General features: G+C 37.2%; 1 protein-coding gene across 8 annotated transcripts in view; it reads right to left on the bottom strand.

Moving 5' to 3' along the window:
• The window catches only part of BTRC (beta-transducin repeat containing E3 ubiquitin protein ligase), a 179,474-nt gene that overhangs the window by 5,874 nt on the left and 149,915 nt on the right, over positions 1-23,685 (bottom strand). For all 8 annotated transcript variants that reach the window (XR_003001800.1, XR_003001799.1, XM_024734940.1 and 5 more), the window contains 10 exons: positions 22,855-23,086; positions 19,377-19,563; positions 14,351-14,447; positions 13,563-13,700; positions 12,973-13,091; positions 10,938-11,187; positions 10,323-10,441; positions 9,002-9,112; positions 7,059-7,137; positions 872-1,064 (listed from right to left, as the gene is read on the bottom strand). Coding sequence is in view for 6 of the 8 variants with exons in the window: in XM_024734940.1 (XP_024590708.1) it covers positions 903-1,064; positions 7,059-7,137; positions 9,002-9,112; positions 10,323-10,441; positions 10,938-11,187; positions 12,973-13,091; positions 13,563-13,700; positions 14,351-14,447; positions 19,377-19,563; positions 22,855-23,086 (1,494 nt within the window). In the remaining 2 variants the exon portion in view is untranslated. The remainder of the gene's footprint in view (positions 1-871; positions 1,065-7,058; positions 7,138-9,001; positions 9,113-10,322; positions 10,442-10,937; positions 11,188-12,972; positions 13,092-13,562; positions 13,701-14,350; positions 14,448-19,376; positions 19,564-22,854; positions 23,087-23,685) is intronic.

Genomic DNA, 23,685 nt, shown 5'->3' with positions numbered 1-23,685 from the left:
AAACACCTTGGTCAGAAGAACCACTATAGAAAGATGTGCAGAAAAGTGTACTAAATGTGTACTTCTGGCACAAGAACGGAGGCAAGTATGGGAAACAAGAAATCACAATAATGGCAATCCTCCCCAGTAGCTAGTACAGTTTTCCCAAACCAGTGATTACCTATATTTGAACTGGTTAGGGCACCAAGTATGACCTAAATATACCATGGCTATAGATTAAGATGAATGTTAGGATCTTTTCCTGCCCCAGAGACAGGATGGAGACTTGAGTGGGAGATTATATGGAGTTCTCACCAACTCCAGAGCTACTTCCAAGGTCAAAAAATAGTTCTTTTCTTTTTTGGAGGCAGTAGGGAATGCGGATAAGGATAAAAGAAAAGCTACCTTTTACAATCAAATGATACTGACAAGGCAGAGCTGTGAGAAGGCAGCCCGATATTTCACCAAGAAATTTTTCCTTTCACACATTAGATTATCTACTTGGGTTAAAGGGTCTCCATTAAAGGTGCTAGTTTAATCTGGGAATTACAAAGCCATAGGCTTTGGGGTCAGTACTCTTAGTTTTGAAACTGATTCAAATCTCATTTTATTTTCTTAAAAATCCTACTAGATTACTGAGGCAGGAATATTAGTTCTACTACACAAGGATCATCTAGATCTAGTTCAAGAATCATCTAAGAACTGAGGCTGGCTACCTCAACCAAAGGCAGTGTCCAATGTGCAGCCCCCAGCCCTGTCTCATGGTGTCAGCTCCTGCTTTACAGAACTTGGATATATAAAGGACATGAGAAGACTCCATGAACTCACAATACCTTACAACCAATGTTCCATTTCCTACCCACAGTGCTATGTACACAATTCTTTTTCATACCTGGGCAAGTCTGAGGTCAGTGTATGATTATTTATCTGGAGATATAGGTGTATGTTCGAGAAGGGGAGCGGGGGGGTTCAGCTTGGGCAGCTGGATCATTTAGGAAGTCCCAGATGAGGATTGTGTCATCATGTGAACTACTGACAATCTGGAATTCATCAAACTGGAGTCGGAAAACTCTTCCAGAATGCTCCTAAAGAAGCAGAAACAAAACTTTTGAACTACTCAAAATCAAAAGGACACAAATTCAGCAACTTGTCAAAAGGAGTCTATGGAAAGGCTATGCTGATAGTTTTCTCTACCATTTAGCTGTTTCAAGAATATAGAGAAAAACCTTAACTTGGATTAAAGGCAGGATGGAAACCTTAACTTGGATTAAAGGCAGGATGGAAAAGTCAAATATTGGGTAGTTGATTTCGTATACAATCAAAGTAATATTTACTAGAGCTGATACATGTCAAATAGTACACTAGTTTCTCATTACTAACTCTCCTAGACTTAGGCTGAATGAGAACATTCCTCAGTACCTCCCTGGGTTTATCCTCTTCCCTGTATTTCTAGGATTCTTTTACAATCAGAGGCCAAGGACCGATGAGCAATAATAACTAGTGTGCTGGTATATAGTTATCAATTAACTCTCCCCAATTTGTAAAAGCATTTGCACATTTTATGGTCTAAAAATTTCTATCCTGGCTAATTTCAAGCTACCCATCTGAGCTCAACCAGCTTGCAAAATTCATGAACGTCTAACAATTGGCTCTCATAAGCAGGTATAAGCCTGTTTCACTTAGAATAATGTCCTCAAGTTTCATCCATGTTGTAGCATGTGACAGTATTTCCTTTCTAAGGCTGAATAATATTCTATTCTATTCCATTCTCTCTCTCTCTCTCTCTCTCTCTCTGTGTGTGTGTGTGTGTGTGTATATATATATATTCACACAAACACACCACATTTTGTGTGTACATTCATCTATCAATGGATACTTGGGTTGCTTCAACCTCTTGGCTATTATGAGTAATACTGCTATGAACACGAGTATGCAAAGATCTCTCTGAGATCCTGCTTTTAATTTTTTTGGATATACACCCAGAAGTGGGAGTGCTGGATCACACAGTAATCCTATCATTAATATTCTGAGGAGCCACCGTACTGTTTTCCATAGAGGCTGCACTATTATATATTCTTTACAAGATGTAAATTAGCTCATTAGATAGATGAGCATCTGTGTTCATAAGACATACTGGTCTGTAGTTTTCTTTTCTTGTTATATCTTTGTTTGGTTTCAGTATTAGGGTAATGCCGGCCTCACAGAATTAGGTACCAAGTATTCACTCTGCTTCTATCTTCTGGAGGAAATTATAGAGAATTGGTATAATTTCTTCCTTCAACATTTAATAGAATTCACCAGTGAACCCATCTGGGCTTGGTGCTTTCTGTTTTGGAAGGTTATTAATTATTTATTAAATTTCTTTAAGAGGTATAGGTCTATTCAGAATGTCTATTTCTTCCTAAGTTGTAGAAGATTGTATCTTTCAAGGGATTGGTCCATTTCATCTGGGTTATCAGTTCTGGGGGCATAGAGTTGTTCACAGTATTCCTTTATTAGAATCCTTTTAATGTCCATGGGATCTGTAGTGATGCAAAGTTTAATATCAAAAATCAATGTAATACAGCAATTAACAGAATAAAGGTGAAAACCATATGGTCACCTCAATGGATGCAGATAAAAGCATTTAACAAAAACCAACATCCAGGGCTTCCCTGGTGGCACAGTAGTTGAGAGTCCGCCTGCCGATGCAGGGGTTGCGGGTTCGTGCCCTGGTCTGGGAAGATCCCACATGCCGCAGAGTGGCTGGGCCCGTGAGCCATGGCCGTTGAGCCTGCGTGTCCGGAGCCTGTGCTCCGCAACGGGAGAGGCCACAACAGTGAGAGGCCTGCATACCGCAAAAAACAAACAAACAAAAAAACCCAACATCCATTCCTAATGAAAGCTCTCAGCAATCTGGGAACTGAAGGGAACCTCCTAATCCTCTGATAATGTATCTATGAAAAATCTATAGCTAACATATATCTATATAAAAGTATATATAAAATGGTAAAAGACCAAATGCCTTTTCCCAAAGATAAGGACACCCACTCTTACCAATTCTTTTGAGCACTGTACTGATGGTCAGTACAATAAAACAAAAAAGAAAAATGGAAGGTACACAGATTGGAAAAGAAGTGTATTTGTACATACTTGCAGTGAACAATACAGAAATCAAAAATTTTAAATACCATTTATAATAGCATTAAAAATAACAAATACTTAAGGATAAATATGACAAAAGATGTATAAGACCTTTACATTGAAAGCTATAAAACATTGCTGAGAAATTTTAAAAGACCTAAATAAATGGTCTTTATTTAAAAGAAAATTTAATATTGTTAAGAAGTCAATTCTTGCCAAATCTATCTAGATTCAACATGATCCCAATGAAAATCTCAGCAGACTTTTTGTTGTTGAAACTGGCAAACAGATTCTAAAATTCACATGAAAATTCAAAGAATCCAAAATACTTTGAAAAAGAACACAGTTGAATGACTTAACGCTACTTGACTTCAAGGGTTATTAAAAAGCTGCAGTAACCAAGATAGCATAATATTGGCATCAAGATAGACAAAAAGAGCAATGGAACTGAGTAGGTCCGTAAGTAGACCCACACATATATGGTCAATTTGTTTTTGACAAAGCTGCTATTAAGAAGAAAAAGGGGAAACAAATCTCCAAAGCCATTAATGGTATCTTCTCTATGTCAGGCAGTTGTTCTACAGCAATAAATAAAACATAAAAATCTAAAAAAAAAAGAAGACGAAGACAAAAAGGATAGTCTTCTGAATAAATGGAGGTGGAACAATCGGATATCCATATGAACTCTGATCCATACCTTGTACCATCCGCAAAAACTAACTCAAAATGAATCACTGACTAAAATGTAAAACCTCAAAGTATAAAACTTCTTGAAGAAAATAGAGGGGAAAATCTTTGTGACTTTGGATTAGGCAAATAAATTTTTTTTAAAGATATAATAGCTAATAACATAATCCCTAACAGAAAAATTGACACACTGGACTTAATCAAAATTAATTTCTGTTCTTCAAAAGATACTTTAAAGGGAATAAAAAAACAAACCATGGACTGGAAAAAAAATATTTGCAAATCACATACCTAACAAAGGACTTGTATGCTGAATATGCAAAAGAATCTTAAAACTCAATAATCAGAAAGCCACTCAATTTTTAAAATGGGCAAAACATTCAAACACTTCAGCAAAGTAGATATATGGATGGCATATAAACATATGAAAAGATGCTCAACACTGGGGCTTCTCTGGTGGCGCAGTGGTTAAGAATCTGCCTGCCAATGCAGGGAACACAGGTTCAATCCCTGGTCTGGAAAGATCCCACATGGCGTGGAGCAACTAAGCCTGTGTACCAACTAAGCCCGTGTACCACAACTACTGAGCCTGTGCTCTAGAGCCTGCGAGCCACAACTACTGAGCCTGTGTACCACAACTACTGAAGCCCGCGTGCCTAGAGCCTGTGCCCTCCAACAAGAGAAGCCACCTCAATGAGAAGCCTGCACATGGCAACGAAGAGTAGCCCCCACTTGCTGCAACCAGAGAAAGCCTGCACATAGCAATGAAAACCCAATGCAGCCAAACATAAATAAATTTTTTTTAAAAGTCCCCCTTTAAAAAAAAAAAAAAGATGCTCAACATTATTAACATTAGGGATATAAAATTAAGATCACAATGCAGTACAATGACACACTTATTAGAAGGATTCAAAAAAGACTGTAGTAAGTATTGGTGAGGGTATGGAGTAACTGGAACTCTCATGCACAGTTGTACTACCATGTTAAACTGTACAATGCTTTGGAAAACAGTTTGGCAGTTGCTAAAAATATTAATAATATGCTTACCGTGTGACCTAGCCATTCTGTTTCTAGGATTTATCCCAGAGAAATGAAAATATATGTTCATACAAAGACTTGTACATAAATGTTTATAGAAACTTTATTTGTAATAGGCCCAAACTGGAAATAACCTAAATTTTCATCAATTGGCAAATGGATAAATAAATTTTGATATAACCATACAATGGGATACTCCTCAGCAATTTTCAAAAAGGAAAATTGCTCTATATGAACAACATGGGTGAATCTCAAAATAATTATGCTTTGTGAAATGAAACAGGCAAAAAAGAGTACATACTGTTATGATTACATTTATAAAACACTAGAAAATGTAAACTAATCAATAATGACAGAAAGAAGATCAGTGGCTGCCTGGGGATAGGAGCAAGGAAAAGTGGGGTGGGATGGGAAGGAGGGATTACTATGTAATAGGGGGCATGAGGATATGTTCATTATTTGGCTGAAGTGATGTTTTCACTGTTTTGTAAATACGTCAAAATTTAGCAAGTTGTATACTTAAATATGCTCATGTTATTGTATGTCTATTATACCACAATAAATGTTTTTAAAAACTTAGTAAGACAACTCAATAAATAAATGAGGATGAGATGTGAAGACACTTCAAAAGAAGCACATGAAAAGATGTTCTATACCATTAGCTATCACAGAAATGTAAATTAAAACTACAACCACTACACACCTACTCAAATGGCTGTAATGTTTTTAAAAACTGACAACACCAAGTCCTGTCAAGGATGTGGAAAAATTGGACATTCACACATTGTTTAGTGGAAATGTAAAGTGGTTTGCATTTGCAAACTCCCAAAATGCTACTTTGGGAAACAGCTTGGTGGTTTCTTTTAAATTTAAATATATATTCAGAAATCATACTCCTAGGTATTTACCCAAGAGAAATGAAAGAAAAAAATGTACATACAAAAGCCTGTATGGGAATGTTTTCAGTATCACCAAAGACTGAAAACATTCCACATGTCCTTAAACTGGTGAATGAATAATTAGTTCATCCATACAATGGAATACCACTCAGCAATAAAGGAACAAAGTATTAACACATGCAACAATGTGGATGAATCTCAAAAGAAGTGAAAAAAGCCAAATGCAAAAAGCTACATAAATATGATTTAATTTATATGACACTCATAGCAAAACTATAGGGACAGTTGCTAGGGGTTGAGGAGAGGGGATTAATATGAAGGGGTATCATTTTTGGGGTGATGGAAATGTTCTATATCTTGACTGTGGTGTTTACACAATTGCAAAATTCATAGAAGTACACTAAAAAAGGGACAAATTTTGCTGTATGTAAATTATACTTCAAAAATCAAATGAATTAAAGCACACACTTTAAAAACCATGTGTGAAACATGCAGGTAAAGCAGGTCTGGTGCTATAAGAATGAGCTTTAAATCCAACAAGGAAGACAAAGAAATGCATCTCCCTCTTCTCCAAAGCAGAGGCTGCCTAAATGTTGAGAGTCAGGATTCAGAACACTGGGCTTCAAATGCTTGCTCTCATCTTTTCCCTGAATTGTGCAAAAGATTTGTCCTCCCTGGTGTCCCACTTAATCTTTTTCTAATGGAGGCAGCTTTCAAACCTTAAGCCATTTTCTGATCTGGGCCTTTGGCTAACACCACGATAAAGAACTTGGTGCTTTTGAGGTGACATTCTTCCTTCTATGTCACTTCTTTGCCCAAATATCAAGATGTTTGGGCAAGGGGGTATATTAGTATAAAAGAGATGAGATTTAAATTGCTGCAGACGGCATGCCTTAAACAGGAAGCGTAACTCAGGGGCTGACCAGGGGGTTCACACAGACTCCCCTGGCACTTTTTGCAGGCACAGGTGTGCAGGTCCTCAGATTCTGGACAGGTTCCAATTGAGTAATTATGTTCTCTCTCCCTAAGTACCCCCTACTGTTTCTGGCGGATAGAGAATTCTTATTCACTTCCTGTACTAAACTGTGTGTAGAGTTGCCGTGCAGCTGTTGAACAGCTGCCACATTCTTCTCCATATACAGTCTCTAAAGCACTTTTGGATGAAAGGCAGCTATATAAACATATTTTATTGTCATGTATTGGTTGCCTTTCCACTTAGTAGTAGGCTTTGTGAAGTTCTAGCTATCAAATCCAGCTCTGTATTCCACAGCACATCAGTTAATTTCTTTCCCTTCCTGCTCCCCAAACCCCTCTAAACAATAAGGCTCTTACCACAAGGGTCCGTAGACAGAGAGTTCCTGCAGGAGCACGGGGGTCCAAAGCAGCTACAAGATCCCACACCTTAATTTTTCTAAAGATCAAAAAGGGGACAAAAATCTTAGTTAAAAGCAAAATTAAGGGAACACAGGAAGAACAGTAAAAAGTCACGGCAATAAATATGTACGGCGAAGATAGTTTATAAGTGCAGCTCACAGGAATATACAAAAACTTTTTTGTTTTGGAGACTCAGTCCTTGCATTCATTCTTAAAAGTGGAAAATGTACGTGATTAACCTAAAAACGACAAACAGGTTAGCTTTAACCAAACTGAAGAGAGTGAATGGTAAAGTTACACCATACTTTGGGCCAAAAGGAGTTCTTATATCCATACATTAGAACTCTTAATGATAGAAGAGATCACTTAGACGTAGAAACCTATAACTCTGAGGCATCTTCTTTCTGGTCAATTCTAAGAATGGCTCACGTCACACATATCAGAGGACTGGGGTCCATTTAAGAGCTCTGGAGTTGATATAAGCAAATCCTCATATTTTGATTTAAATAAGAAAAGTATAGCCCTTCTATAAATCAAGTATAGGTCATGTCTCCTCAAGGTAAGTATTAATAACAGACAAAACCCAAGAAAAGTGGGTATAGATCAAAAGCAGGGCAATGAGAAAATACAACCTTGGACTTATCTGGAACATGTCATCATACCCTGAACAATTTCCCAAGGGTAGAACAGTGATGGCTGACTCAAAGCAGAGGAAGTGGGTCTCTTAACATTTACTTAAGAATTGTCGGGCTTCCCTGGTGGCTCAGTGGTTGAGAGTCTGCCTGCCGATGCAGGGGACACGGGTTCGTGCCCCGGTCCGAGAAGATCCCACATGCCGCGGAGCGGCTGGGCCCGTGAGCCATGGCCGCTGAGCCTGCGCGTCCGGAGCCTGTGCTCCGCAACGGGAGAGGCCACAACAGTGAGAGGCCCGTGTACCGCAAAAAAAAAAAAAAAAAGAATTGTCTTAATGTATCAGTATAGCCAGCTCATAAACTAAGATAATGTTGTAAGTTAGTTTCTGATATTTACAAAAGCTGCCAGGGACCTCCTTGGTGGTCCAGTGGTTAAGACTCTGTACTCCCAAGGCAGGGGGCCTGGGTTCGATCCCTGGTCAGGGAACTAGATCCCACATGCCACAACTAAAAAGATCCCACGTGCTGCAACTAAGACCCGGCAGAGCTAAATAAATAAATATTAAAATAAAATAGAATAAAATAAAAAGCTGCCAATATTTGAACTGTGACCTTCTACTTCCCCAAATCAGGCACCTTGATGAGGAGAAATGATAGAGAGCACTTCATAAGTGAATACACTTTTGTAAGAATTTACTATGTGCTTATTAGCATTGCTGGACATGGGATCTATCCACAACATGAATGGACTCTATGACCATTCGAAATCAGACTGAAGGAAAGTAAAGATTACTTAACTCATTGTGACTGAAATGCTAGAAGTGAGGACAAGAGGGCTGTACTTTTAGGAATCACTAAGAGGAATAAAAATTCAAGACTGTACCATACTAAGCGCCACCCCACCCTCAAGATATTGCCCTCCAACATTTCAGCTTTATTAATAAGTCACTATTTTATATTCATATCCTGATATAGTGGGTTTACCCAGTTCTTTGCTTTATACGGCAAAACGGATAAATATATAACCAAAAAGCCAAAATATTAATGAAATTCATGAGCAAACAAGTACAATTAAATGATTGGGAAGCATATTTTAGAAAAGAGTAAACAAAGGAGAGGTGAATATATGGATTAGACACAAGAAATATTGTATCAGATTTTTTCTGTGATATCTATAATCTTTTAGAGACAAGGAAAGGTTATATTTAACATTCTAAGGCAGGAGAGATTAACAGGCAGATTTTTAAAAAACGCTGTTAGCAAACTCACCCATCATAGGCTCCACTGACTATCCTCTTGTTATCGAATCGAATACAGCGCACCAATTCCTCATGGCCTTCTAACACTCGTAAGCATGCACCACATTCTATGTCCCATAATCTAAAAGAGAAAATTGAGTCAAGTGAATTTTCAGGTATTCTTTTCTAAGCTTGGAATGTTATAATAACATACTTCATACATCTTTTAAAATATCCAAAAAATAAAATCAATCAACACTCATACACAAATGTGTTACTTTCAGTGTAATTTATTTCTTTTCTGCCGTATAAGCAGAAAAATGTACGATTTAAGTTCAAATATGCAGTATATATTTTCAAAGCACCAACCTTCATATAATTCTGTAATCAGGGTCACCAAGGAATATAAAAGATGAATTCAATGTACACAGTTGCCTATGAAGGAAATGACCAAGCCAAGAAAAATAATGTTTCCTAAAATCACAATTAATAAGAATGAGACGCAGTATCAGTGACATCCTGCCCTCACAAAGTATGTCCACCTTTGTCACTGAGGACACTCTCCACTGTCACCCCACTGTCCAGGACAGTTTTTCTCATGTAATGGAAATGCAAAGTAAGTTCTCAAAAACTTTTATATACTAATTTAAATTATGTATGCTTTCTGACCAATCCAAAGGATTTCTAGGAATGCTAATTTCCTTAGATGTAACAATATCTATCTGTTGTTTTTTCAATGGCCTTTTCATTCCTTAGTACCTCTTTGAAGGAGGGGGAGAGGGTTGATAAATCTTCCAAATTCTGTTCATATGAGTGTCATTCATCTTCATGAAGGATAAATACCAAAAAGTACTTCAACTTGTGGATTCTTCATAATTTCTTCATAATTTCAAAGACTGGTAACTCCCTGGCTAATTATGTAATGCTAAGAAAACAAAATGCACAATTTCTAGCAGGGAAACAAATCTCTTTTCTTTTTTTAGAACAGTGGCAAAGAGAAAAGGCCTTTAGCTATTTATTAGCACTTTTCAACTGAAGACAGGAGAAATTTAAAGAGAAGGGCCTTCAGCCTCCATTTTTATCTCTCTTGCTCACTTCCTCTTTCAAGCAGTTCTTTTTAAATAGGTCTATATGGTGATAAAAAAGTATTACAGGAAGGAAACACATCAACAAAAGGCTTTGCTATGCTGCCTCTCTGCTTGGGGCAAAACTTTTGATCTGTAAGAAGCTACAGAAACTGAAAAATGTTTTATTATAAACTTAACACAGTTGAAAATCTGTTTGATCTGTGCACAAACAATGAATGGCAGGATAATAGTGATCCCTTCTGGGTAAGGGCAATTGCTGCTCACCTGATAGTGTTGTCAGATGAGCCACTCACAACCAGCCTGTCTCTGTACTGCAAACAGGCAATTCCACGTTTGTGTCCATTTAAGGTCCTTACAAATTCACAAGTACTTGTGTTCCATACCTGAAATAAAAATAGCATTTGGCAGTTGATCTGGTGCTTTCACTAGTAAAATCTATGGCAACTGGAGTTTTTGGGAGGCAGAAAATAGGACTGAACTAATAGGGGGAATTCAACTTTTCAAACCAATCCAAATCAAACCAAAAAATGACAAGTTTAATTCATAGTAATATACGGCTAATTTGTAGCTGGCTGCTATCACATGAGAATCCTCAAATTGATGTACTCTTATGGGGTTAGTCTGGTCTTGCAGACAAATTTTCTTGAACCTAAATTTACCCCTGCCCTTTTCATACTCACCATTATTTATAGGAATAAAAACCTAATTCAAATTGTCACACAACCTATCTCACTCATTACCTTTTTACGCATAAACTAGTATTTGATTTAAATATTAAGTATTCTACAGTGAGGGTTAAGTATGAAACTGCCCTTGAGCAGATTTCCACATGAACTTCCTTTTTCTAAGTTGGGGACTTACTGAAAAATGCCTTTTTACCTTTATAGTCCTATCCCCAGATGCAGAAACGATGTACTTGTCATCAAAGTCCACGACATTGACTGCAGCTCGGTGTCCAACAAGCACCCTCCTGAGGGTGATGTCAGTTGGGGAGGCCATATCCCACACCGCAATGGAACGGTCTTTGGAACAGGTCACCATCATGCCATTATTGAAACGCAAGTGCAGAACTGCTTCACAATGGTGAATCAATGTGTTTAGCATTTCACCTGTATTTACATCCCACACCCTGGAACAAACAACATTAAGGTTATCCGAGATTGAGGAGGAGCTCATGCTACAATCTATTACAAGTATTGGACCACCTCACTCCCCACCCTTCCCACCCTATTCTCATAGTTAATGTTACACCCTACTTTCCTTCTGCAGCTCTGAAGTTGAGCTGAGTTAAAGTGTACTGATGGACCATGGGGAAGTGGTAGACAGAGGGCTGGACTGGGAGAGAAGGAAGAGGAAGGGGATGGGATGCTGTCAATGTGAAATCTGGGCTAGTTTCAGGGGGCTGGAATGAGGTTGCAGCGACCATCACCAGAGAATTGGCCACAGACTTCAAGATTATCATAAACCTTCTAACATTCAATCTGTTACATTTTAAACTGGGAATCTGATTAATAACTACAGCATTGGTGGTCCCACAGACAGCCCTCAGGTCCTAGACTGACATAGGCCAAGAAGCTTCCCTAACAGACTGACTTAGTACTACGGATGTGAGTTTGATGATGCTGGACCTTTTCACCACATAGATCAAGGCCTAAAATTATCTAGACTCTAAATGTAAGGCCCCATTTCTGTGCTTTAAATGAGTGTAGGGATCAAGAACAGCCATCCCAATATCAATATGGGCTTCACAGCAGAGTGTGCGACCCTTGGATAGCTTGAGAATTTTTTGTGAAGGTATATTTTACTTTGATCACTCTATTTTTGTATATTTACTTTGTTTTTTACAACACATTGTATTTCTTTTTTCAGTTTAACCCTCTTAGAAAATCATTTTTTCCCTTGTCCTATAAATGATGTTAGCCTTTACAATCTTTCAGCTTCCTTGAGGCACTCCACAAGCACCAATAAATGTTAAATGTTGATAACTCTAAGAACAGAATTTGCTGTGCCTTTAAGTCAAAAGACAAGAAACAGGAATGGCCTTTTCTATTCACAGAGGATAACTTGGAATGGTAAACATTTAACTTCAGAGAATCTAACAATGCAGTTAACTGCTTTTTTCCCTATTTTTTTAAAGTTACTTTTGATGCATTATGTTTGCTAAATCCTTTAGCTCAAGGCAAAATTCCTAACAGAGGTTTCCAGTAGTGCTGCTAGTACCCAGAACTCAAGCTACAGTGGACTCCAGCAGCATAATGGCTGTGTCATCAAATCACTAATGCCTCTGGAAATTGAAGGTCCCTCCCTGAGTGAAGCTTGCAATTAAAAACTGCAGGGACAGCAGGGGAGGGGTTGACAAAGAGAGAGCTTTGCTCACCTGTACACATTTTAAAGGAGATACGCATGCCTGTACTACAGTTATAACCACTTGAAAGGAAGGCTTCATTCCATTCATGTCATTCCCCCATGAGGTGGCTTTTGTAAGAAATGCAAGGTATACCAAGTTTCTGTAATAGATGATTCCCCCAAATCAAAATAGAATATGTAGTTTCTTTTTTTTTGTAATTTGCTGTGCCTGGTCTTAGTTGCAGCACGTGGGATCTAGTTCCCTGACCAGGGATAGAACTGGGGCCGCCTGGATTGGCACTGCAAACAAAGTCTTAACCACTGCACCACAAGGGAAGTCCCTGTAGTTTCTTAAATGTACAAAAATGTAAACTTACCGTAACCATTCCTAAATCAAGTTTTCTAGTTTTAGACTGACACAGTGATGGGGAGAGCTGGTTGTTTATTCTGTTTTGGTTATGAAGTTTCATAACTGTGTTCATGCAAATACATACAAAATTACTATCTAAGACAGAACAGAGTGAATCTGATTATTTCAGAGTTCAAAAGATCATTTGAAATTTTCTACCTGACTGTGGAATCCGATGATCCAGTTATGATCACCCTCTCGTCATACTGGAGACACAGGACAGAACCTGTGTGGCCTGTGAGAATTCGCTTGCATTCCAATGTGCTTTTATCCCAGATCTAGGATGGCAAACAAGATCCTTTTGATCATCATGATAATGGGGTGCTGCAGGGACTTGCTGGCTCTATTATGTGTTTGATTCCCCAAAAGAATCAAAGCCCAGAGTAGTGTGGAATGCATTCTTTCCTATACGTATAGCTAAGCACCTATATATATGTGGCTTCGGTACTAACGCAGACTTTATCCTTTTCATTAAGGAACAGCGGTAGCCTATAATTATGTGAAGGCCAAAAGAGTAATAGCCCATTCAGTGCACTTCAAGAAGAGAATTTAACCCTAGCCCTATCCATTTGCATGCGTTTCTGGAGGGAAGCAGGCATTTTTCCTTTAAGGAAATTTTGGCTTTTGGACTGGAAACAATCTAAAACTCTTACTTTCTGGAAATACTGCTTAGAGTTTATGCTTGATTGCTTTATACTGTGGTCATCCTCACCCCTTCTGCTACCTTCCCATAACTGAAGAGACCTCACCTTGATTGTGTTATCTCGAAGGCCGCTTACTATCTTCTGATCATCATACTGTAAACAATAAACTCCTTTGCTTGTTTCACTTCGGCAGTGGATTCTCTGTAAGCTATGTCTTCCACATCTCCAATTAGATTCTATTGTCTGAGAAGAAGGAATGGTAAAGAAGCAATAATTAGGAGAGGACTAGAACTAAGCTCTTATCTGACTTTCATGGTAACCAATGACAAATGCTCAATGCTTTACTCTACTGGATATATAAAACTTAAGGCATTTTTTTAAAAAAGCCACTATTTAACGCTGTAAAACATTTTTCCATGTGCAAAGTAATTAAAGATTTATTTCCTAGAACTCTCCTGTATATAACTCGTTGAACTAAATAATAAACCTGCTAGAAAGAGACAGTTCACCAACAGAGGGCAAGCTATGAACCACATGAGGTTACCTACTCAGTGCTCATCTTTCGTTTGTGGTGGCCATTTCTACCAGTGAACTTCCACAGAGGCTCAATTCAGAAGATATTTGAATAATGGCTTATAAGTGCAACTTTAGCAGTTTCACTGCTGTTATCGTATTCTCTCATCTATTTATCTATCAGTAAACAGTTTTTAAAAGCTTAAAATTTTTTTTGCCTGGGAATTTACTATATTTTACCTATCTTACTCACTTGTAAAGAAATTGATTTTTAACCCACACAATAAACCCTAATGGGTTTGCTTTAACAATGCTGTTACTGAAGCATGTTGATGATTCTCTAGTATTTGGCAAATACCCAAATATACATAGATTCTTACCTCAATATCTTGTATGATTTTAGGATAAAGTGCTCTATAAAAAGAGTTGGGAGGAGCATTCCCATCAGGAGGTTTGTTTTTGAATAAATACTGTCCCCTAAAAAACAACAAATATTTCCCAATAAAAATCATAATATTATACATTTACAAGGAACTTCCTATTTCTTCAAAGTGTTTTCACAGTTACCATTCCATATAATCTCCATAACTAGCCTGGAGAGGTGTGAAGTTAAGCTCAATTTCAAGAGTCCATGTCAAAGAGGAACTTTCTGGGCTCAAAGGAACTCTGCCAACATTGATTTGCTTTTGGGTAAAACATGATGATTTCTAGTATAGAACATCAGAGTGTCAGGCCTTCAGGAATATTATGTCAATAGACAAATGGAATGCACACATTCAGAATTCATCTATTGACTATCAGACCACTGTACAGACAGGTTCATTGGCCTTATCTTTTGAAAATTTTGTTAGTGATAACTACCACCTTTGAACTAGGCACATGCCCCAAAGACTTTTTTTTCACTGAGTAAAGCGGTGCCAGTGTCAGTGGAGCCTAGCATTGTGGGCAGCAGGAATGGCTCTGTCACAGAGATCACTTTTTCTAGTCTCCAGTTATATGGGGTAAGGTGTGTTGGCGGCTCAGGCACCCAGGCTGCTGGTGATCAGTGTAGCTATGCTTTAAAAGGAGCAATTTTGACAGAAAACAAAGGGACCACAGGAGTGTCCAGCAACAATTATGAAAGCAGATTAAAAAAAGAAATGCCTAAGAGCACTGTGCTGTCCAGTCTAAGGCACAAAATTGACTTTCACAGGTGTGTTCCTGGCTATGTACATACATACATGGATTTTATTGCCTTTCCTTGATTCCAGTGAGCAACATTTGTTAGCATCTCCTTCCTTATGACAGAACATCTCTGGAATACTCATATCCCAAGCTAGATCTTTGCTACAAAAAAAAATCAGTAAATGGCAATCACTTCCTGCTGGGTAAAAAACTTAATTCCTCATCCTGAAGTTAAGAACCCACCAAACACGGTGTGCAAGCTAGTAAACCCCACTATGGGTGTACTAACTGCTGTTCTCATTGGCACTGTGCCTTGCAAAGTGGAGATAGGCAGAAATGCCTCTGAGTGTAATCCTGGCACCAGAGAAATCATGCTTTCTCTGGGCCAGTCATCCACTCCTCCCTCTATAGCTCCATTACAAAATAATTAATTGTTCAGTGTCTCTAGGAACACTTCTCTCCTGCCCTCTTCCTATTATACACCTTGAAAATTAGTTGAGAAAATTTCCTATCAGGAAGGTAGCTGGCTCTGACTTCTGTGTTGATACAAAAAGGATAATCTGCAACAGAGAAGCTAAAACAATATTTTTTTTTTTAAAGGGACTAATAGGAACAAGAAACATGATATATCAACATAAAGAAAAGGGCAAACAAGACACATTATGAAATAATTTGGGCTTCAAGATACACTTCTCTGAACAATATTATTCTATAAACATATTGCAGGCAAACCGATTTTGAATGAAGAGGTTCTAATCTGGTTAATAGGGAATTTCTCTGGCGGTCCAGTGGTTAGGACCCGGCATTTCCACTGCTGGGGGCCCGAGTTCAACCCCTAGTGGGGGAACTAAGATCACGCAAGCTGCACAGCTCAGCAAAAAAAAAAAAATCTGGTCAATAATTACAATTTAATAGTTTCAACGTCAACATCCTTTAATGAGGTAAGAACCACTATATTCATTTGGCAGATGAAGAAATCAAATGTCAGGGAGGCTAAGCAACTTGCCCAAGGTCACACAGCTAGTGAGGAGACCTGGGATTTGAATCTAAGTCTGACTTCAGAGGCCACACTCTTAATTACTTTATATCTCTGGTGGGTTTTTTTGTTTGCTTCTTAAATTTTTATTTATTTATTTATTTTTGGCTGCGTTGGGTCTTCGCTGCTGTGCGCGAGCTTTCTCTAGTTGCAGCGAGTGGGGGCTAACTCTTTGTTGCAGTGTGTGGGCTTCTCGTTGTGGTGGTTTCTCTAGTTGCAGAGCACAGGCTCTAGGCGTGTAGGCTTCAGTAGTTGTGGCTCGCAGGCTTAGTTGCTCCACAGCATTGGGATCTTCCCGGACCAGGGCTCAAACCCACGACCCCTGCATTGGCAGGCGGATTCTTAACCACTGCGCCACCAGGGAAGCCCTAACTACTTTATTGTCTCTCAATGCCCACCATTTCTCAGAGATTCCTGTCCTCCTTTTAATCTCTGGCAATCGTATACAAGCACCCCAGGATTTTCTTCATATGCAATGAAACTATACCCTAAGGAAAAAGAAATCATACAAACCTCTGATCTCATTTTCTACCCCACTGTATTTATCACACCTTGCTAAAGTATTTGAGTTTCTTTGAATCAAAGGTGCCACAAAAAAGGGTGGCTAAGTGTTGAAAACTGGTTTCTCAGTCTATATTTATTTTGTAAGTCAAAACCTTTTATGATGGAAGCTCTTTGACAACAGGGACCACTTCTATTGAAATGCCTAGTACTTCTGAGAGTGTGAGGACATGATAAATGCTAAATATTAAATTCAGAATATTATCATAAAATGTGATCTGCTGATTAAGAAAATGGACTTTTCCCAAGTGGTCTTTTATTATACTTTTAAGAGTTACCATTACTGAGCAGAGAGAATATTCAGTATTATTCAAGAGAGAAAATAAAAGTTCATGTCCTAGGGGCAGAGTGTCAAATTCATCTAGATATAAAATACAATAGTAGAGTGGAAATTAAACCCAAAGCTTTTTTAGAAAACTGTATTTATTTATTTTTGGTTGGAAGAAATGGAAGAAACTTTCAAAGACAGTATTTGGGGAAAGGTAGTATAACAGACTTTATTGACAAAGGAGGCTTGGTTAAGACAACCTGCAAGAAAAAAATGAAAAAGTGATCATAGATTAATTTTTTTTTTTAAGTGGGGAAGGACAACTAACACAGGAAGAAAGGCAACATGTAAAAATAAGCAGCCACAGAATGTGAAGGGGATACTGGAGGCGATCTTCATGGGGTGAACAAATATTTGAAATTTCATGGGTCTGTATCAAGCTGATAAATATGGCCAAAGACAAAGGAATACAGTCAGAACTCTGAAGGATCCTCAAAAGAGCAGGAATGGGTTTCTGTGGTTGAAGAGATAGAGGGAAGAGTGATAGTTGGTGCTGAATCCTGAATTATTTCTCAGCTATACCTTCACACACCCTTTTAAAAGGCCAAAAAGCCGTCTGGTTCAATGATCTTACTTGGTTTTTTCTTCTGTGTAACTAACATAATAGATCTTTAGTGCCAACCCTAAGCAAAACTGTGGAGCCTACATTTATCTTTGGCATTTTCACACGTATGTGTCAAGACCTGTCCATCTACTTCTTGTTCACCCTGCCTTCAAAAAAAGAGACTTTGTAAAGTCTCAAGGTGTGATAAAGGCTTATTGTCATTTACAGTCCAAATGGGAACAAAGTACATTTTAACAGGGAACAAAACCTTTATAGCTATGGGAATAAGTCTCTACAACTGAAATTTCAGGTCAGGACTTATTTGGAGGGGAGTTTCTTTTCATTTTTTTTTTTCTTCCCCTGAGGGGTGGAGGAATATTCCTAGCTGCCCTAAAATTTTCCCATGTAAGCAACTGCCTCCTCTGTTTCTAAGGCTCATCCTGGCATGCTTAGCAAAATGATGGACTTCGAATGCCATACAACTATATACTTTTTTGTTTTTTTATACAATATAAAGAGTTTATTTCCAAATTATGAAATTAGTTATGAAAGGTAAGATTTCTAGTTTTCTATATAGTGAAATAAGTGAGAATAAAGAAAACATATTTGGGAAGGAGAAATAATAACTTTCACTTATGCAATTTTTACATAGCCCAAAACTGCCTGGCATTTGCTTCCTAATTTAATTGAATTTGGGAGAAATTCTAAAGTCTTCCTAAAAGCCAGAATGACAGAAATCTCTTGAAGCACTTGGTATAATGTTTAGAGGTCATTATGTTTATTATGCTTTAATGAATTTCAAAGATGCAAAAAAAGTAAGGGAGCTGACTATATTTCTATGAAAATTGCTAAGAAAAGCGGATCCTCCATTCTTAACTGTTCTGTATCTCTTTATGATCCACGATAAACAATTCATAAAATTAATTGCTCAGGATATCACTGAGCATACATATGCCTGCTGGTACATATCTCCCAACTAAAACATTTAATATGTCACCTTTATTTTATTTATAAAATATTCACACCCAACTTTCTTATAGTGACATTATAGAGACATCCTCTGAGAGAAAATTATATATAGAAGACATCTTCCAGAAGTTCTAATGAAATGGTACCATTACATTAAGAGAACAACAAAATTGGTGACTATCTCTTGGGCTGCTAACTATATAATGCCTTAAGGGATTCAGGATTAAGCAGTAAAATCTTGAGAAAATATAAGAGTCTTAAAAAGAAACAATGATTTATACTAAATTCCAATCTTCCCTCTTTCTGATGGCTTGAGTTCTTATTCTAGTTGGGCATAAAAATAATTTTGATTACAAAGATGATAAAACACCACAGGCAAGGGCTGAAGGCAAGAAATCTGAAAAAGAAAATAATTATTTGTTCTGGATTATTTTAGGGGAAAGCTAGATCTGATGGCTTCTGTGTGATTCAAAGCCATCTACTTGCCTTATAAATTGCCCATAAGCCCTTTTTCAGGATACCAATCTCTGCCCAGAGAACAGAACGCTTCAAATAGAATGGCTGGCCAGTTTTTTATGATTTTTTGCAAAGCAGTATTAACACATTATTATGTCACTTATGAGTGACTGGTCAGAAGAAAAACTGTCAAGTACACGAACAACTATTTAACATTTTTTGCTATAAAACAGCAAAATCACTGTATCAAAAGATAAGTGGTCTCATGGCTCCCAATAATACTGTATTCCAGAGACGGGAAGGCCAGGTCCTGAAGCTCTGTAACAGTAAGAACGTTAAAAGCCTCACCACCCTCTTCGTTCTGCCAGGCCTCTCCACAGAGAATCTGTCCTGACCATTCTCTCGATGAGCTTCTTCCATAACATGCCATCAGATGTCACTCGGTACCATTCCTTGCACACAAGTTCAGCAGCACATAGTGATTTGGCATCCAGGTATGACAGAATGTTCTCAGCGATGTGATCTAAACCCCGAGCTTTCGGTGGGGGGAGGAGGCAAAGAAAAAGAACATAGATAGTGGTGAATGATTTTTTACAAAAGGTCCTTTAAATCAGAACAGCATTTATTCTGCTATGAAGGCACATTACTGTCCCTAGTGTGGTCCAGTTTCTTTTTCAAACAGACTGGGGTAAAATGAGTGTCAATAATTTTTCTATAAGGTTACAGAAATGAACAGTATTTTCCATCTTCCTTTAGATAAGGAAGTGAAAACTAACAACCAGCAAACCCCCCAAGACATTAAAAATAAAAAGGATTCCAGGAAACAATTCACATCTATCTATATGGATTTCGGCACTAGGGGATGTTCTATGGATGGCATCTCAAACTCTATGGTTCAGACCCCCCACACCCCAATTCTCTATATTAGGTCCATTTCTCATTCTGTTTCTATTACTGCTGCAGTTCCTAAGCTGTTCAGTAAAAGAAATATCCTTTAAATGTACTGGGGGAGAGGCACTAAGCAGAATGTTCTGGATTATAGAATTCTGGGCATGCAGAAAGGAGAGAAGAAGGAAATACAGACTGGTATAGAAACATTCCAAGAGGAATGACCGAGAGGTATGTTTAAGTTCAAGTATGAGTTTAATTCTAGATCTTTAAAAAATATACTTGAGAACAGTTGCTGCTATAAAGCCTAAATGACAGTTGGCCAAAAAAGGAAAAAAAAAATCCCAGACCAATAGATAACTTATAATTTCAGAGACTATTTTTGTAGGATATACAGAGAACAACAGTGGAAGTAGATCTTGGACTGTGTTAACTGGGTGGGTTTCTCAATTACTATTCTCTACTACCCAAATCTGTACTGGGGCCTCAGAGGAACAAATCCTATAAAATAGGATATTCACACTAACTTTTGGCTGCTGTTCTAACTCAAAAGTGAGACAAAAACATTCAAAGTTATTTCTCTTTATAGGTTACATATCAGAGGTTAGCTAAAGACTTAAATAGTGCAGAAAGATTCCTTCATACTCTGATTCCCTTAGGCACAAACTTAACACACAGGAGAGAGAATACCACATTTCATTTTGTGTCTTTCCCCTGAATCATACAAAGACACATTTGGATGCCATTAGCAAAAATCCAAATGTGCTTAAACGTTATTTTAATTATAAAAATTGTATGGATATCAGTCACATTTTTCAGCAGATTCGGAAAAGAAAGCATTAAATGGATCTTGTTTGGCTGGCATCACATGTTCATATTTAAGCACAAGCAGATGGAGGCATTCATCACCTAATTCTTATTAAAGAAACATGACTATAAGCCAATTAAAGATATAATAATTAGTTCATCATACAAAATACAGTAATGGCACAATTTCTGCATCTTTATATTGAAACTTTCTACACCATCAGAAGTTCCCAAAATGCATTCCTGTTTTTAATGGCTGGCATGAAACTGCTCCTGATCTTTCACTATGTCCCTATAATAAGTCTTCGGAAGTAATTTCACCTAACACTCCAAACAAACCCATTACATTAATGGATTACAGGCATTTTTTGAAGTAGTCTGGTTTACTAAATGTAGCCAGATGGTATAGGTTCATAAGTTAAAGTGGCCATAAAGCATTAGACTGATGATTTAGTGTCTTATGAAGTGGTCAGCAGATATACGTCAGAGATTGTTATTAGGCAAAGGATACACAAGTTTAATCATCTCCTGTTCAATTCTTAGTGGTATATGCTTGAGATTGTAACATGTCTCAGTGATTGGGAAGAGCACAGTAATGAGGTACACACAGATTGTTCGCACAAAGAAAACTGTTTGCCTATGGCTAAAATAAAATCCATGAGTGAAGAAGGGGCAGAAATCTATTCTACTTAACAAAAGATATAGGAACAAATTCAGCTTGAAAATGGTTATTTCTAAGATATAAATAGGCATTTCTTTTATTTTAAAGGGCAATTTAAATTCCAATTTTGGAAAAACAAATTTTTAAAAAGATATAATTGGCAAAGATTAAGCAGAGTGGTAACATGCAGTTTGGGGGGAAGGTATAAGTTGGTATATTTTTCTTAGAGGATAGTTTGGCATATGTATTAGAAGCCTTAAAATATGTTCATAATTAATATAGAAATCCTACTTCTGGTATTTTTTTCCCTAGGATGCCCAAAAGATGAATAAGAATGTCCACCACAGCACAGTTTATAATGCAAAAAACATTTTAAACTACCTAAATGTTCAATAAAGGGTTTAAATAATGTGTGCTTCAATCACCATAAGTAATACAAATACTATAAAAAAATTATTTTTTAAAAGAACCAACACTTAGAAAAACACATTAAGAGAATACAGTAAGAAAAAAATGTTACAAACACTTATGAGGGAAATATACACACCTAGGAAAAATATTAATAGCATATTAGTAGTTCTCTCTGAATGGTAGGGTTCTGGTAAATTTTATTTTTATATTTTAAACTGTTTTGAATTTTCTCAATTTCCCATAAGTGCTATAATCAGGAAACAACTGAATAAAAATAAAAACAAGATAAGCTATTTTAGAGATTCACTCACTTTTATACTATTTTTCTTTTAAAATAAGCTATTAACACAGGTGAGAAACTTGTATTTTCCTGAGACAGCATTTCCCCCAAATACTGATGTCTACATAGTATCCTAGATCACCATCAAGCATTCAGTGAAACAACCACAGCACTCTCCAAAGTATTTTAAGTGTGTGTGTGTATATGTGTCTGTGTGTGTATGTACAAATATATATATATATTTAAAAATATATAGTTTATAATAGCTATTTAGTTCCTGAGCAGTGAGATTGTAAACCCTGGCATTTACATATTTAATATCACAACAAGGCTCCTGAGATACCCTTCTTTCTAAAATATTCAATTAAAAATGTTTCTTATTCATTCCTATAATGTAAATATTCGGTTGATAAATTCACATAGAAATCCAAATTCAAATACATTAGTTAATATACCTTAAAACTAAGACACATTATAAAAGACACATCTCAAACCAGACAACACCTCAGAAAAGATTTTATTTAAACCTACGTGTGAGTAAAAATAGGGTGAATAGAGACAGGGAGAAGAGAGGGGAAAGAGGAGGCTATTATTTATAGAGTTTGATTTTTTGTATTTATATCCCAAGAAGGTACAATTTAAATGCTCAGTTTGTAAAAATTAAGCCAACAAAGATTTTTTTTTAAATAGAGAGATAATAGAGTTGTAGATTTAGTATGATTACCATTGTAACATATCTTCCAGGCAAATTAATGGCTTACAAACATCTGTAGACATACCTGGCAGAGCAGTTATGAAATCCCTCTGCAACATAGGTTTAAGATACGAGTTTATGTGCCCATGTTGGTAATGACACATTTGGGATATAAGATGTTCCACAAATTCCACTTGATCGGACTCTGACCACTGCTCAAAATATTTGACACACAGTTCCTTTTCCTTCTCATAGCTTGCCGAGAGCTTCCGTTGCTTGGGCACAATCATACTGGAAGTGCCATTGGCAAGTTTTGTCTGTAGAAGAGGTGAATTGAAAGAAACATATAAGTACTGAAAATAAGAGAAATTATATAACTTTCCAGTCTGGCATGCTATGTTATATATGTCTATATGATGGAGCTCACTCTGTTACTCTATTAGTAATTGGAAGTTTGCAAACAGCAGTTATATGGAAAAAGCCACAGAAATACCACAGCAAGTTGGTAAATCAAGAATACTGCTGGATGACAAGGTATCCATTTCCAAAAGTTTGTAGGAGAGCATTATTTGGAGATATACAGATGAAAACTGATGAAAGCATGTTATTACTAGCAAGCAAAAAAGCTAATTTGCTTTTTCTTGTATACACCAGTTACTGGGCATTTATACAATTACTTACTCACAACTTTTTTTTTTTTTTTTTTTGAGAAAAACGGCAAGACTGCTGTGAGCTGGGAAGATGGTAGAAGTAACATGGTTTTTAATGTCTCCCAAACCCTCTACATAGTTACTAGAAGAGTTAGCCAAAGCAAACAAACAACCCAACCCCTGCCAAAAACATAAACAACAAAATTAAGTGATGAGAATCCCCATGAATCCCAAAGTCTTAGTAGGTGAGGACAAATCTCCAAGAG

Source organism: Neophocaena asiaeorientalis, unplaced genomic scaffold, assembly GCF_003031525.2.
Source record: "Neophocaena asiaeorientalis asiaeorientalis breed wild unplaced genomic scaffold, Neophocaena_asiaeorientalis_V1.1 scaffold240, whole genome shotgun sequence".
Lineage (NCBI taxonomy): Eukaryota > Metazoa > Chordata > Mammalia > Artiodactyla > Phocoenidae > Neophocaena > Neophocaena asiaeorientalis.
This window is presented reverse-complemented; position numbering and strand designations above follow the sequence as displayed.